At 36.7% G+C, this 17,284-nt stretch overlaps 1 protein-coding gene across 5 annotated transcripts in view; it reads right to left on the bottom strand.

The window, feature by feature from the left end:
- The window catches only part of LOC129254649 (mucin-3B-like), a 115,472-nt gene that overhangs the window by 26,217 nt on the left and 71,971 nt on the right, over positions 1-17,284 (bottom strand). For all 5 annotated transcript variants that reach the window (XM_064115673.1, XM_064115681.1, XM_064115689.1 and 2 more), the window contains 20 exons: positions 16,548-16,790; positions 15,305-15,550; positions 14,779-15,018; positions 14,016-14,261; positions 13,499-13,741; positions 12,425-12,667; positions 11,156-11,398; positions 8,832-9,071; positions 8,251-8,496; positions 7,795-8,040; positions 6,939-7,178; positions 6,150-6,392; positions 5,445-5,687; positions 4,856-5,098; positions 4,221-4,463; positions 3,473-3,712; positions 2,777-3,019; positions 1,934-2,179; positions 1,311-1,556; positions 537-779 (listed from right to left, as the gene is read on the bottom strand). In XM_064115673.1, coding sequence (XP_063971743.1) covers positions 537-779; positions 1,311-1,556; positions 1,934-2,179; positions 2,777-3,019; positions 3,473-3,712; positions 4,221-4,463; positions 4,856-5,098; positions 5,445-5,687; positions 6,150-6,392; positions 6,939-7,178; positions 7,795-8,040; positions 8,251-8,496; positions 8,832-9,071; positions 11,156-11,398; positions 12,425-12,667; positions 13,499-13,741; positions 14,016-14,261; positions 14,779-15,018; positions 15,305-15,550; positions 16,548-16,790 — 4,866 coding nt within the window. The remainder of the gene's footprint in view (positions 1-536; positions 780-1,310; positions 1,557-1,933; positions 2,180-2,776; positions 3,020-3,472; positions 3,713-4,220; positions 4,464-4,855; positions 5,099-5,444; positions 5,688-6,149; positions 6,393-6,938; positions 7,179-7,794; positions 8,041-8,250; positions 8,497-8,831; positions 9,072-11,155; positions 11,399-12,424; positions 12,668-13,498; positions 13,742-14,015; positions 14,262-14,778; positions 15,019-15,304; positions 15,551-16,547; positions 16,791-17,284) is intronic.

Genomic DNA, 17,284 nt, shown 5'->3' with positions numbered 1-17,284 from the left:
CAATTTACAACTGTAAAAAATTGTACAATGGACTATGTAGATTTCTCATATTATCGCATAATGAATTCAGTGCCTTTTAATTGAATTTTTCTTAGTGTACACAGTGAAATTATGTAGACAAAATCTTCATAGTCTTTGAAAGCTCTATATCGTGAGAATAAAGTCCAATCTGTAAAGATTACTTAAACATGGTATTTAATCAATTTACATCGATGATTTAAAACAACCTTTCTCTAATGATACATAAATATAATATTGCCTCCTCATTTACATGTAATATTTTACTTGTTTGCCAGTTTCTGATTTCAAAATTGTGAGGTCAGCGTACCACTACACAGTATATTTTTTTAAGTAGTACTCAAAGCAATGCATTGTAGAATATTATATCACACTGTGACCCCTCTCAAGGTATGACACATAAAAGTATAAATAGCAATTCATGACTTTGAATACAATTCTTAAACATTGTATATAGATTCTGTGATATTCTATGTGAAGATGCATATGGCTGAAATAGATGATGAAATGCCACTCACCTTCAACTATAACATCAAATTCACAGGAAGTGGTAAGGTTAGCAAGATCTTTGAAGACATAAGTAACTGTAGTAGCACCCAGGGTGAAGTTATCATAGGGGCCTAGATTGGATGTGACAGACTGAATCCCGACTGCATCAGTAGCATTAGGTGTGACAAAGAGAGGCCCTTGACCAGGTGTGTAGGTAGAAGAGTTGTATGTAACCGTTGATGGACAAGTGACAAGACTGGGCGCAGTCACATCTAAATGGCAATCAAATGAAAATAGCAATGAAGAAGCAAATATAAATGTGAATTTAATCAACAGGCTAATATCAATGTTTCATGGTGAACTTATTGGGTTGAAGATTTCCAAGAAAAAAAACAATTAAGATCAAAGTCTCAAAAGTTCAGCTGACCTACAGGTACATGTATCAATTGGAAATTTACTATCATATCTTGTAAAACATACTAATATAATTTCAATTGGTTTCATGATTTCTTAATGACTTCTAGTGAATATCAATTTTGTTGTCTGCAATGGCTGTTCATACCAATGTTTAAAAATAACAACAATAATAAAAAGAGCAACAAAACAATGATTATAATACAAAGTAATTATAATAATAATATTGAATTCTTGTACAGCGCATATCATATAATTGTCCAACACATTTATGTTCTTCCAAAGGACTTTGGATGTCGTACTAGGATATTATGATATAAATATCATTCAAGATGTATACAGACTAGTGATTCCAATCACTGAACTCAATGTATCTGAGTAATAGTTACCTAAAATATTAACAGGAATCAAGCAACGCATTTCATTGCCTGACGTATCATTAGCATAGTATGTTACAATGGTTGTTCCAAAGAAGAAGATGGATCCCGGGGTAGCGGAGGATGAATTGAAGGCAACCATGACGTTATCTGATAGAGTTGGAGTTGCCCAGCTAACTGATGTAAAGCTTTGGGAAGATCCAAGGTTGGTCGTAACACCTGCTGTCAGGCAGCCTGAAAACATTGGTGGCTCATCGTCTGTTTGATTGAAACAAATATAGTGGCATGAAAACATGAGATGGAAGCAAGATATAAATCACAACAAAGTCACTGCAGAAATTGATTATTCCCATGTAAAGCATATTGCTGATGGGCTGTTAAAACCTTAGGTCTAATGATATAATTTCATATATTTAGGACAACTACAAAAAAGCAGTATAATAGAATAAAGGAAAGGGTGGTAACCATCCTCATATTTTGTATTAAAAACAGCCTTAAATCCTGAAGAGAATTTTTTAAAGGAAAAAAGAGGTTGCCACTAGGGTTAAAACTCTAAAATAGAAAATGGACGAAGGATCCTACAGAAATAACATTACGATTCCTGTTCAATATTGATCACGATCCATGATACTCACCAGTTACTTCAACAGTGAAAGAACAATTGACTTGATTGCCAGAGTTATCTGATGCAGTGTAAACTACCAGTGTTTGACCCAAAGAGAATTGATCTAGTGGGTCAGATGTAGAACTCATTGTAGGTGTCCCATCATTGTCCGTAGCAGTAGGAAGGGTCCAACTGACCGTTGCATAGTTCTCACCCAGATCAGTGCTCTGATAGATGGTACTGGTGTTGCAGGAAGTGAACACAGGTGATTGGTCATCTGATATGAAAGGTGAGTGAAAGGTATCAATTATTATTTAGTTGGAAAAAGAAACAGTATCTGTATATGCAACGGTGGATGATGCATTCCCTTTCCATCCACAATGCCTTGTATAAAAACAGCAAAATACAAACATAATAAGGTCTCAAAGTAGAAAGTAGACCCAAGGCTTGAATGTGACAATATATAACTATGAAGTGTTCATTATCTTGGGCAACTAAAAACATTAGAGGATAAACAAAATGATAGATTCAGGTCATCTTGTGCTTTGAATTGAAAAAATCTCTGAATTAAAATTTGTACAATGATATATTACATCAAATGATTGATATTACATCCCATTTGGCATGACAATCTTTTATACATGTATCTAAAATACAAAAACCCCTCCCCCTTGATTTATTGGAATTAGACCAGTCATTTTTTTCATAACAAAATCACAGCATATACGAGAACTAATGAATGGGCTTAATATTACATTGAATACTAGTTGAAAGCTGCGGAGAACTGGAGTGACACCATTGATAAAATGGTTGACTAGCCATGAAAAATTGTCAAAAATACATGCTTAATCCCACAACTTTTTACACTACTCACCGATGACTGTCACAATGAAGGAACATAGTGCAGTGTTTCCACTTGCATCAACAGCAGTATAGGTAACAGTTGTAGGTCCAATGGAGAATGATGCTCCATTAGCAATATCAGATTGCTGGCTTACTGAACCTGAGTGGTCAATAGCTGTAGGTTCTTGCCATGTCACCATTGCAACACTGGAGTTGGGATCAGTGTTAACTGTGATGTTTGATGAACAGTTTTCAAATCTTGGATTTTCATTATCTATTAATGATAAGAACACAGGAATATATGCATTATTTTCTAAACATGAATGAGATATGCCAATCTAATTCAATATCACTATTGTATGAAACACATAACAATATGTATCTTTGCCCTATACATTGTTACAATTCCCTCAAAGTCTGTATATAAGTATAACTTTCAAAATTCTTCGGAATGGCGATTCATGCACTTTGAAAATATCAACAAAATATTTGTGAATCACAAGATATGAATAATCCTACAGTTCTTAGGAATTTCAACAGTATCCATCCACTCAAGAACAGGGCATTAAAAGCCTAGATTTTTCTGTGATACACAAAAAATACGCAAATCAAATTGTCGACAGAATTTGCACTACACACAACACACACAAATCCCATGGAACTGCAATATGTCTGGTATGTCAAGGGATAACAATAACCTTTCTTCAAGGCTTTCAAAGACCCTCACCTATAACCTGAATAAGTAGTGAGCAGGTATTGGTATTATTCGATGAGTCTGTAGCAGTGAAGTCAACAGTGGTATTGCCGATACTAAACAACGATCCAGAGACCATTGTTGATTGCACTGTAGGAACCCCATTATTATCAGTTGCAGATACATTCCAAGTAACTAAACTAGTAGGAGTGGCTGGGTCTGTGTTAACAGTGATTGTGCGGTCACAATCAGAGAAAGTTGGTGGGGTTTCATCTAGAAAAAAGAAGAGGTATAGAATATGAATGAAAGGATGCAAAGTAAGAATGCCACTTTTAAACCAAATATGTTCCATATACAACCATAAAATACAATGGAAATAATAAGCCACTTCAAATTTTCAATTACACCCTTGCTACATGAGTTTTTCCTATATGAGATCTGATTATTATACACTTGAACAAAACTTAAAATGGATTATGGTTCGACATTATTCAGAGCACGTTTTATCATTGTCTTTATTTCTATTGCCATCAATATCATCATTATTCTTGTATTCACGCCTGTAATTACTTAAGTCAATAATTTTTGGCAGGACTTTGATTCTTACATGTACGTGTAAATGAGTACCACAAGAAATAAACATTGAGTGACATAGGTCACGAATCAGTGCCGTAGCTGACTGAAGTATCTACATAGACAATGAATGTGATATTATGCTACATCAAAAATGAATATATAGGTACTTTATTGTTATCATTGAATACAAGATAAGATAGCTTACCAAGCACACTGAGACTAAAGGTGCAATTATCTGTGTTTCCTGATGAGTCTGTTGCAGTGTAAGTCACAGCATACTCTCCAACCATCAATACAGTGCCTGGATCAATGTTAGCCATCAGACCAACAACCCCACTGTTGTCAGAAACGGTGGGAAGGGCCCAGGTCACGTTTACCCGGTCAGAATCTGTGTCAACTACAAACGACACGTCTGGTGAGCAGCTGGATATTACAGGAGACTCCTCATCTGGAATCAATACAAAGAATTAGATACATGTAGTTAATGATTCTTGCGCAGATTGCTAGGTTTCTACAATTTGCCTTGACAGAATTTAGATTGGCGCAATGCAAAACTAACAACCTCTCTCATAATCATTAGAAACTCTTTATTAGTTTCACTTCAGAGGGTAATGAAGAAAGAAGATGCATACCCAATATACATGTAAGTAACACAAAGGACAACATGACTGGATTTCAAAACCTCAGCCTCTTTCTGTGCGCCCTCAGAAATTCTGGACGTATTACAACACTCCCTTATTGAATCGGATTTATCTCAACTCGAAACAAACTCCCAACTACATTTTTAATCAAATGATTAGGATCTGTTGATATGGAATTTATTCAAAAGATAATTCTCACCTATAACAGTCACTATAAAGGAACAAGTATCTGTAAGCTGGAAGGCATCTGTAGCAGTGTATGTCACAGTGGTCTCTCCGATATTGAAGTATGAAGGAGGATATGCCGTTGATGTAACATTGGGTGGTATGCTATTGTCAGTGGCAGTGGGTTCTACCCAAGAGATCAAGGCTGTAGCATTACCAATATCTGTTGCACGGGTTATGTTTCCTGGGCATTGACTGAGCATTGGTGGTTCAGAATCTGCATAGGGATAAAGAACATTTCAACCTTTATCCTGAAGATCTAATATCATTGTTAACATTTGTGTGTTTCATGGGGAGCCCAAAGTGCATGAAATTTATGTTTATTATGTTAGACAGCCGATATTTTGGTCAATAAAACTGCCATTACTTGTCACTCCCAGACAATTCCCAACATTTTGAGTACCAAATATGACAATAATTTGCACCTCTGCCATAACTGATTTAAGACATATTACATGTAGCTTGTCAAAACATTAAAATCTTCATTCAAGACATGGGTCTTTGGGTGCCAAGATTTCATGAAAAACAAACTCTTTTTGATCTTTTTGTCATTTTGTTGTTACCTGTGACTGTGACTGTAAAGGAACAAGTGGAAGGGTTTCCACTGGGATCAGTAGCCATGTAGGTGACAGTCACCGAACCTCCGCTGAACACGGTGTTGGGGAATTCATTTTGAGTGACTGTCACAGAATAAGAGTTGTCTGTGATGATAGGCTCTGTCCAATTGACCACTGCGGTCACTAATCCTTGGTCTGGACCCACTGTGATATCGGATGGGCAGCCAGTTATGACAGGATCTTGGGTATCTGTAAAGGAAAATTTGGGTAAACTTGGATCATCACAACTATCCAGAGATATTTTCACCATCAGAAAGTGTAACATATTCAAAAGACATGACTGATGTTTACAATTAATTTTAACATTTCGCACATAGTTTTGCCCCAGACACTTGATCTTATAAATAATGTTAGACACATATTTTTTGGCATTATTTTGTTCCCTCTCTGTGCATGGCAAATGCTACACATGAAGATTAACCAAAAGTAAATTTAAACTGTAGATGATACACCTGAGAAATAGTATTCTTGCATATGTCTTAAAAAAAAACAATCAAAATGACTAAAGAATTACCGGGGAAACATATTTGCTATGAGTGATAAAAGTCGCTGTAAAATGTTCATGTATGTAGTAACATACATGTAATACATCAAGCATGATTCAGAAACACAATATTACAATTATCAATGTTCATAATCAAAGTATCTTACCAGTAATTTCTACAATGAATGTACAGTTAGCCTGATTGCCAGCACTATCAGTGAAGACATAGGTCACTGGAGTGTCACCAATGAAAAATCTATCAAGTGGCTGGTAGTCACTGGTTCGTGTCACATCTCCACCAGGATCAGATGCAGTAGGCGCTACCCAGAATCCAACACTGTAGTTTGCATTCACAAAGGCAGTTGACGTTGTTGTTCCAGGACAGTTCATGATGACAGGAGCACTTTGATCTGCAGGTAGAATTGACGGACAAAAGTCTGGTGATGGTGGGTCTGATGAGCAAATTAGCTATGCATATTTCAAGAAGTAACTTCATAGACATGATGATTTATATGAATACATTCTGCGATGTCAATGCAGTTATACAAACATAGACCCCATCCCCTTTCCCTGTCATAAAACCACCTCCAAGCAAAAGAATTCATACCAAGACGGGAGGTCTTATGAAGTTAGCAATGTTGTGAGATGACAGGATAAACCATGATGTACATGAATATCACAATCGAACCCTTGCTAATAATTCCACCTGTTCAATTCTATCTGTCTGATCACTATAACACCACTCATGAAACTTCCAAGTATTCAGACTTGGGAAATTTGGTTTGAAATCAATGGTTTACTTTGCATTTAAATGGGCAGCCGGATTTACCTTATGCTCCTCCAAATAGTCCTTACCTATTCCTTCTCCTTATCCTGGCTATATGCATCATCATTTCCATTAAACCAAACCCTCCTACTCTAAATGTATCATAAGCTTGTAATTGAAGGATACAAACCTTGTACAATGACAGTAAAGTTACAGACTCCAAGGTTACCGGCAGCATCAAGAGCTACAAGGGACACCTCAGTGCTACCCAGATCAAACTGAGTACCATTGGTATGACTGGATGTCTCATTGACCACTTGGACATTGTCAGTAGCTACCAGCTGCCAGGTGACTGTAGCAAAAACCTCTCCAGCATCTTGGGCAGTCAGGAGCATCACGGGACAACCAGGGAATTGAGGTGCTTCCGTGTCTGTAAAATCAGAGGGTCTTAGTCAATCTATGATAGTCTAACAAAGTTTTACAAAGACAACCAGGATAAGATGAGCATTTGAGACTATTAATATAAAAAAAAAAGTTTCTGATACTCCTATAAAAACATAAATACTGTACTCAGCTAAAATTAAATGAATTATTGCTCCACCTCAGTCACTTTGGCAGATGCAATTGTTACATTAATAACATTACTATGTCAGATTTGCTCATCTCTAATGGCGACTTTTATGGCACCACTGAATTTCAATAATTGTGTACATGTAGCATGTTTGATCTCGCATTATCTGTACAAGGGATAGTTGCTCAACACTTTGGTCTTTGTTTGCACTGCTCAGCAAATTCAACTTGCAATGCACAAATCATAAGATGGGACATTCACAATAGACTTACGGGAAAAACATTTAGACACATGAATCTGCCAGGAAGAATTTATCATCTGTAGGCCAACATTTGGGCTATATTTCCTACGTATTTTTAATCTAAATGACATCCTTTGAATTTAATAGCATTTTAAAGGGCCTCTGTTACTACTTACAAGGGTAAAATATCATTGAAAATTTGAGGGTATATTGCAGTCAGAACCTGAAACCTACCTTCAACAACGACAAGGAAGGAACAAGTTGCATTGTTCCCTGAGGAATCAACAACCAGGTATTCCACAACATTGTCACCAACAGGAAAAGAATCACCAGGTGAATATGTGGAGGTAACAGTGAATACACCAGAGTTATCAGAAGCAGTGGGTTCAGACCAGATCACCATGGCAATGGGCGAGTTCACATCGGTAGACTGTGTGAGGGTGGTAGTGTTGCAGTTGGAAAAGGTGGGTGGGATTGCATCTGTTGAAGAGTTTTGAATTTAAAGAATGTTTGAGTATTTACAATAGAATCTAAACATTCTACAATTTATATAAATCGGAAAGAAAACCACTTTGTTATCAGGCTTTACCATTCATTACACAGAGAAATAAATTACATTACACTGACCAAACTTGTTTTAAATTTGAAAGATTCAATTCTATCATAGAGCAATAAATATGTGATCCTCACCATTGATAGTAATACTGAAATCACAATATTCAGTATTGTTGTAGAGATCAACGGCTATGTACCGTACCAATGTGGTGCCCACACTGAACGGAGATCCAGAAGAAGCATTAACTGAAAGCTGATAAACTATGGTGTTATCAGAAGCAATTGGGGTGGTCCAACTAACCACACGGGTAGCGGCTCCGGTGTTTGGGAGGGATAAGGTCTGGTCGCTGGGGCAGATGATAAAGACAGGTGCTTCCATGTCTGTGGAAACAGAAAAAAAGTATATTGAGAGTTACGCTGCAACCTTGATGTGCTGCAAGCTACAGGAATATCTGCGACTTGAAACGGCTTTATATAATCAGATTACAATAGAACATTGACTAGAGCATTTAATATGAATATATCATTTCTAACGCAGAAATGTAAATGTAACGATATTAGTCTTAACCTAGGTGAAATAAATTGTTGTGAGGAAGGAAAGAGTTGTCTCAAGAATTAATTCATGAAAGCAAAGACAAAGATGTAGGTTGTAGTCAGTAAGCAGTGATGGAGTTAGATCATCATGAGGATGCGTAATATAAGAATATAAACCTCACCTGACACTGTGACAGTAAAGGTACAGGTTGCAACGTTCCCAGATCCATCTGTGGCTGTGGCAGTTACTTCTGTGTCTCCAACTGCAAAGTTGGTTCCACTTGCTACATCAGTCATGACGCTCACTACACCACTGTTATCAGTGGCATTGGCTGCATCCCATGTAACTGTGGCTGTAGCCCTACCAGCATCAGTGTTGACCATGATATCTGAAGGACAGGTGATCTCAGGGACAGTTTCATCTACAAGGTGGGAAAAATTTGATCTTAATGAGGTAGCAGCTCGAACTTGAATACCAATTAAAAGCCATGGATTGCTTAACTTATCTCTTTGCAGTTTATAATTCAATAACTAGCACATCAATGATGTGGAGCTCATCCGGCATCTCGCAACGAAATTTAACACAATTTTAATTTCAGCCCAGTTGACACTGTAGTGAATTACATTGGTGACATAAATTGAGGATATAGAATTGAAATTGAGGAAGAAATGACATAGAAGCATTTTTTGTGATCTATGAATTTCATATAAATTAAGCATAAGTAATTTTCTAGTCAAAATTTCTAAACTCTGTGTAGAACCTTGGTGAACCTCATGTAGCTCTCAGATGGAACAAAAATAAAGAAGTGGAATTTTCTGTGATTTATGAATACATTTTGCATAAATTGTATAAATAATTTTCTACTGAAAATTTCAAAATTCTATGCAGAAGTTTGGTGAACCTCATGAAGTTCTACCAGATGGAAGAAAAAAATCAAAATCGGTCGACAATTAAAGAAGAAGAAGCATTTTATCTGAATTCTGAAAAATACGCATAAATTAGCATATTTTTTGAGTTTCAAAATTCTGTGTAAAAGTTTTGAATCCCCCACCTAATGCTATCATATAAAGGGAACAGAATTGAAATCAGACTTGAAATGATGAAGAAGTAGCATTTTGAAATTCAGTCAACAAATAAAGAAGAGGCATTTTCTGTGATTTATGAATTTTGCATAAATTAGCATGAATAATTTTCTACTCCATATTTGAAAATTCTTTGTAAAATTTTGGTGAACCTCATGAGGCTCTACCAGATGGAAGAAAAAAAATCAAAATCGGTCAACAAATAAAGAAGAAGCATTTTATGTGAATGTTTAAAAATATGCATAAATTAATTTTGCATAAATTAGCATAAAAATTGTTCTAGTCAAAATTTCAAAATTCTATGTAGAAGTTTGGTGAACCTCATAAAGCTCTACCAGATGGAAGCAAAAAATTCAGAATCGGTCAATAAATAAAGAAGCATTTTTTGTGAATTTTGAAAAATGTGCATAAATAAGCATATTTAATGAGTTTCAAAATTCTGTGTAGAAGTTTTGAATCCCCCACCTAGTGCTATCATATAAAGCAAACAGAATTGAAATCGGACTTGAAATGGAGAAGAAGAAGCATTTTGAAATTGTGGACGGACGACAGACGCCACGCCACGGCACAATGGGTGAAATAACACAACTACTGTTCACTATAGTGTATGAGGATGTCGAAAGCAGGAATCAAATATTTAATTACATGGAAAAAACAGTAAAAATATGAAGGAAAAACAAAACAGCAAGGGAAATGCATGCATGCATACGTGTGGAGTACTTCAGTTGCCAATTGTGTGACATCACCATTGAGACTGTGTCCGATCAGTAATGTCTGTATTCAGGGAGCTGAGAAGGGTATCTTATAATTGCATTTCTCGCTTTTCCATGACAGCTATAAGACTTTTTAGTCACATATTGTGAATAGCAAGACAAGACATTTCGATCCATATAAAACTTGTCTATAATTATCACTTATCATGAATTTTCTTCGGGTGGCTACTTTAACGACGCCTAAGAAATTAGCGAAAATATGAACAATAATTAATTTGTCCCTATGTTCATCTATAAAAAAAAAAAAAATAATTATTGAAAGCGAAATGCAAAATCCCTCAAACGTGCAGTCACAATGCGCATTCAGCCAGTAAGCCCTACGTGTATTGCACCTGCATTTAAACCGCAATGAATTGAATCCTAATTTTTATAGTGACGTCACCTTGTTCTTGACCATGCAATGGTAAATTATGGACATTACGCATGCAATGGTATTAATGATTGACGTTGAGCCTCCCATTTGATTGCGTACAACAAGCTAAGTAGACGTTGTGCAATGGCAATTATGTGACAATCCTGACCATGTAGTACTATACTATAGGTGATGGAAATAGCACAAAATGGTACAAAATTCTTCGTACCATGATCCATAATATCCAAGACAATAACTCCAGTATCTTTACTGAAAAAGAGTATGGTCTGAAACTTACCAAGGACTAATAGGGTAACGATGCACTGAGCTTGATTCCCAGATAGATCAACCGCTGTGTACGTGACAGATGAGGAGCCAAGAGCTAGTACTGAGCCTTGAGGTAGACTAGAGGTAACGGTGACTATCCAGCTGTTGTCTGTTGCGGTAGGATCTGACCATGTTGCATTAAGGCTACTGTCATTGAAAGGTAAGGTCAGGTTGATGCTGCTTGGACACTCGGTGAAGACAGGTAACTCTTCATCTGGAAGAAAAGGCATACAAAATATCCATATCCTTCAAATACATGTTTTTAGATTTTGAAAGCTTAGTTTGGAAAGTTATGTAACCCTAAAAATCATTCCCCTATATATCATTACCTGCTTTCAATTTCTAATTGTAATGTTTCCTTTGGTTATTAATCATATAAGACGTCCAATATGTATTACTTAAGCTTTATTGATCCACCTGAAAGTGGTGTCAGCGATGCACGAACCATTGCCTCACCGTGAGTACTCATATTAAGCATAAGTGAGATTATATCAGCATTTTCTTTAAAAAAAAAGCTCATAAGTATTCATTTTCATGGATAATTCTTTATATGATGTAACCACAGGGTTTGTGATCATCAAGCTTCTGGAGCACTGCCTTCATATGGTAGACCTAAGTCTCAACAAAAATCCCATTTGACCATGATATTTTGCCCAGCTAAGGGGCTGCTCACTGGCTGCCAGGTCCACAATCAATTGGGAAAATGAATTTTAATCATTGGTTGACTAGAAACGCTAAAGTCACGGTTATAGTATGCTGCGTTTAGAAACATTGTCTTTAGCGCAGCAATGTACATGTAGTATATGATTGTTATTATTATTATTTTATTTGGCATATCAAAAACATAGAGAATACAAACAAATCAGAGAGAAGATCAATCACAATTTTACATGATAGAGAAAATAAGACCTGGATGAGAGTTGGAGAGGCTACCTGGGTATGGAAAAGGCTAACTTAATAACCATAACCCACAGGTCTTCCTCCCCAACTCCATCCAGGTCAGAAAATTAATGGTAAAAATAAAATGAAGATATTTAGAATCGGCAAAATACAATGGTCATACATGTGACTTGGTCACTTCAAGCCAACCCCACAATACCTCCCCCGATCACATCATTACGTATCTACAGCCATTAAAATGATAATCATCAAACATTACAGCAATCATAAATTCAGAAAATAAATATATATACTGCATCATTATTATTCATATTTGTAGGAAGACTTTCATTTTCATTACCTCTGACGGTAACTGTGAATGAACACTCTGCAACAAGGCTGGCTGCATCTGTAGCAGTGTAAGTAACCAAGGTTTCTGTGATGGTGAACAAACTACCAGATGGTATGGTCACAGTGACTGTGGGCTCAATACTGTTATCACTTGCCACTGGTTCTGACCATGATACGTTGGTTGTGGAACTGCCTGGGTCGGTCGTTACATTGATGTTGCTTGGGCATCCAGTCAGTTTTGGAGGGATAGTGTCTGAGAAAGAAAGAGACAGATACTGAGAATGAGCGATGAAGAAAATGTAACACACTACAAATGTATACATAACAAGTGGAGCACCTCTGGCAGTCTCGCCTCGCCTGCATTACGCGATTCAATATAGCAGCAGTGCTGACTTTGAAAACAAATACAGAATAATCATTTACAAAAAACACCATTCATATGATGATTAAATACTATGTTCATTGACCCTTAATGACATTTGACCTAGATCGTGTGACCGAAGACTTGTGCAAGACGATCAGTGATACTTGATTACCCTTAAGTTCACATTTCATGAACTAAATCCATTAACTTTCAAAGATATGATGGCAATTCAACAAGTAACCCCCAACACGGCCAAAGTTCATTGACCTTAATCATGTGACCTGAAACTCATGCAGGATGTTCACTTATGCTTGATTACTCTTTTGTCCAAGTTTCATGAACAAGATCCATATACTTTCAGGGTTATGACATTTAACCCTAATAAGACTGGGGGGGGGGGCAAAGTCTTGCTCTGTTATGCAGGCGAGACAAAATCAGAGTGACACTACAGAAATATGTAGTCTTCTATTTCATGCTTAAGATTAGGTAACATGGGAAGGTATGTAATGAATTCTTTTGATCTTCCTGAGAGATAGAATACTGAGAAGAAAAATAAAATACAAGAGACAAGAAAGAGAAAAGGAGAGAGAGAGAGAGAGTGGTAAACTATGGTAAACAGATGAAGTAAGACATGAAAGAGCATGAAGCCTAACCAACCAAACATTCTCTATCACCACTGAATTATTTCAATTTATGAGAAAATTTCAAAGAGGGGAATACCTTGGACTGTGATGTAAAAAGCACAAGAGCCAACATTGCCAGAGGAATCTGTAGCCTGATAGAGGACTATACTAGTGCCAGGTTCAAACACAGAGAGTGGTGGTATCATATTGCTCAGTGTAAAGTTGCCACTGTTATCACTGAAAACTGGTTCTGTCCAGTTCACAGTTGCATTGAGAGATCCAAGGTCAGGTTCCACAGTGATGTTTGCTGGACATCCACTTGCAACTGGTCTGTCAACATCTGACAATATCAGAAAAAAAAAACCGATTAGATATCAGGCCTAATGAACTATCTACATTGCATGGAGATAGTCTCTTATACAATTTAGAATATACATTTATAAATAAAATCATTTTTCAAATAGTAAAGTAAAAAATATTACATAATATCTACTTTATACATTCAAGGATGATCAAAGAATATTTGTGTATATATAAAAGTGTATATACAAAAAATGTGGTATATACAAGTACCTTGTTACAATATTTTGTGATGATTTCATTATGGACCTTACCTAGTACAGTCACAACAAATGAGCATCTTGCAAAGTTTCCATTAGGATCATAAAAGATATAAGTCACAGTGACTCCAGGTCCAATGACAAAGACTGAGCCACTCGAATGGGATGAATTTTGTGAATCAATGCCAAAGGCATCTGTTGCAGATATGGGATCCCAGGTCACGACTAAACCACTATCGTTTGATGGTGCATTGACATCAAAGTTTGAAGGACATCCTCTGATGACAGGGGGAGTAATATCTGCAAAGATAATCAATGATATTTAAGCATGGTAGTCATTTCAATGTGAAACATTATTGTGTTTGGAAGGAGGAGGAGGAGGAGGACAAGGATGAGGAGGATGAGGAGGAGGAAGAGAGAAAGGGAGAAGAGGAAAAGGAAGAAGAGGAAAAGGAAGAAGGGAAGAAGTGAACAAAGAGGAGAAGAAATAATATTCCGATATTGAGACAAGAGTATCAATATTTTCTCTCAAGACAAACGTATACAAATTAATTTTAGTCTTTAACCGAAAACTGTAAATGGACACTATAAATTGATAAACATGTACCTTATCATGATTACACAAGGAATGTAATCATGAGAACCTTTTTAAAATTCAACTCATTCAGTAATACACACAGGCTGATGAAGTGAGAAGCACCCAGGATCAGATGAGCAATATTCTCTCCTCCGACTGTCCATAGAACAAGATTCATTTTACATATCAATTTGACTATTTACATCAGTCTCCAGCACAGAACCCTCAGCATTCACTTACCAGATAATGTAACATTGAAGCTGCATTCTCCAAAGTTTCCAGTCGCATCAAAAGCAGAGTACACCACAGTAGTGATTCCGAGTGGGAAGCTGTCATTTGGATAGTGTGTCTGATTCTCAAAGACCACTGCAACATTGTCAGTCACTGTGGGGACTGACCAACTCACCTCACCAGTGGTGTCGTTTCCTGTGTAGCCAACCACATTGCTTGGGCATGTGGTGTATGTTGGGGACTCTGAATCTGCATAATAAGAAATCCAATAGGAGACAATGACATTGTAAACTATAGACAGAATTCTATGGGAACCAAGACACCAAATATCTCACTTAAGATATGGGTAAAACACTACTGCAAGAGATCATATCATAGGAATGTTTACTATAACGCTGTTATTGTATCCTTATTTTCCCCTATATTCTATATAAAGAAGGGGTATTTGACAAAATAATTTGACAATACTGATAACTTAGGTATACAGGACGCTTTAAATGGTTCTACATTTCATTAAGAAACTTGATGGATTTACCAAGCACCGAGATGTTGAAAGAGCATGTGGTATTGAGTCCAGCCACATCGGTAGCAGTATAGGTGACAGTAGTGACACCCACAGGGAAGGATGATCCTGGAGCGTAGTTCTCTGAGACTGTAGGGGCACCTGAATTATCCACACCCACTGGAGGTGTCCAGACAACTACTGCTTGATCTGTTGCTGCATCTGCCTCCTGGATGATATCACCAAAATCACAACCCTGTAGAACTGGTGGCTCATCATCTGTAGGTCAACAACAATTACTGTAGGTTAATCAAAAAGAAACGTTGGGTGGCAATAAAGTAACAATTTCTACTGCTCATAAAAGTCACTTCCTGTTGGAAACATACTCCTTCAAAGTCTAGAAATTATAACTCCATCTCAAGGAGTGAAGATTTAAAAGAACAAGCCTTCTTATATTAAATTTGTGAATATCTGACATTATCTCCATTCAGGCTCAAGATTTTTTCTATGAGATCAAATATGGCACAAGAAGGAAAAGACATAAGAGGCAAATGATCTTTAATTTTGCCTTTGAGCTTGTTCTTTCAGAGAGACAGGAATTAAATTTGAATTAAAAGCTGAAATGAGAAAGAAAGAGGAAAATTCTCAACAAGAGAATGATTCATGGATCAGAACATATATCATGCAACTTGTCATAGAAAGTTGCAATAGACTTATTTTCATCTGTACTTCCAACACTGTCTTATGCATTCAAGGAACATTTGTCACTGGAGACTAGAACAAAGGGCCATGTTTCATATGATTTGTTATGAAATCATAAGTTAATGAGCTTTCAGTGCCTGAAAAAGAAAACAATCATTCTAATGGAGCATTACCAATAACAAGTGACATGAATGGATATCTCCAGGAGGGTGTTTCATAAAGTTGATTTATGTAAGACTCGCTCATCCCATGTTGGTCTTCAGTTCCCAGTGGGACGTGTTCACTGATGGTACACGTTCTAAGTTATTCAGGGATCTATTACATGTATGTAGCACAAGATAGGATTACCAGACATTCATAAATTACAAACAGCTTTATGAAACACCCGTCAGGGCAATTACATAACATGTCTGATCCCCTATGTGTGGTTCTTATCACAATTTCAATGCCCTCAAATCATCACTTTTTTAATACTGCATGAAATGAAGAAAAAATGGAGCAAAATGGAGGTTGTACACACTAAGGCGTTGATTATTTTATGGAATTGTCTTCTTGGTTTATCATGTCAACCTACCATAAACAATGACATTAACATGACAAAGAGCAGTATTGCCATAGGCATCTTGAGCTGTGTAGGTGAATGTTGTACTGCCAAGATTGAAGGTACTTCCTATAGGTATAGCAGGGGTTGATGTGACTGCTACCGTGTTATCAGACACGGCAGGCTCTGTCCAGTTCACAACAGCACTGGCTGTTCCATTATCGGTGGGGACAGTCACATTGAAAGGACAACCCACATAGACAGGTGGTTCCTCATCTGGAGTGTGGAAAAACAAGATATATTTCAGACATAAAAATACTATTTCTGAAAGTATTCACCCAGAATTTCTTGTACAAATGGCATCGTTTACATAATACAAAATCTTTCACAATCATGAAAATTTTATGTTTGGTAAGCTTTCACTTGCAAGGCTGAAAGCATCAAGAGAAGATATCTATACAAGTCATCACAACAACCAGATGGGCCTTCTCATTAGCATTGTCAACATATTTTTAGAAATTGAAATGAATGTGAATTATAACAACACAACAATAAATATATCTAATATAGAACTGCTTATCTTTCATTCTGGAATTGTTAAAAAGTATAACATATCCAAAATATTTGTGAATATTTTGGGACAGGATGATTTGATTACGATGAACTGGGCTCTTTTACACAAAGATCAGCGATCATTGCTACATGGACCGACCAATCAATATCAATCTTACACGCACATTTGGTTTGAAATACTGGCCAGGAACCAATCA

The sequence above is a fragment of the Lytechinus pictus genome, chromosome 1, assembly GCF_037042905.1.
Source record: "Lytechinus pictus isolate F3 Inbred chromosome 1, Lp3.0, whole genome shotgun sequence".
Lineage (NCBI taxonomy): Eukaryota > Metazoa > Echinodermata > Echinoidea > Temnopleuroida > Toxopneustidae > Lytechinus > Lytechinus pictus.
Note: the sequence above shows the minus strand (reverse complement) of the source record. Positions and strands in the feature narration are given on the sequence as shown.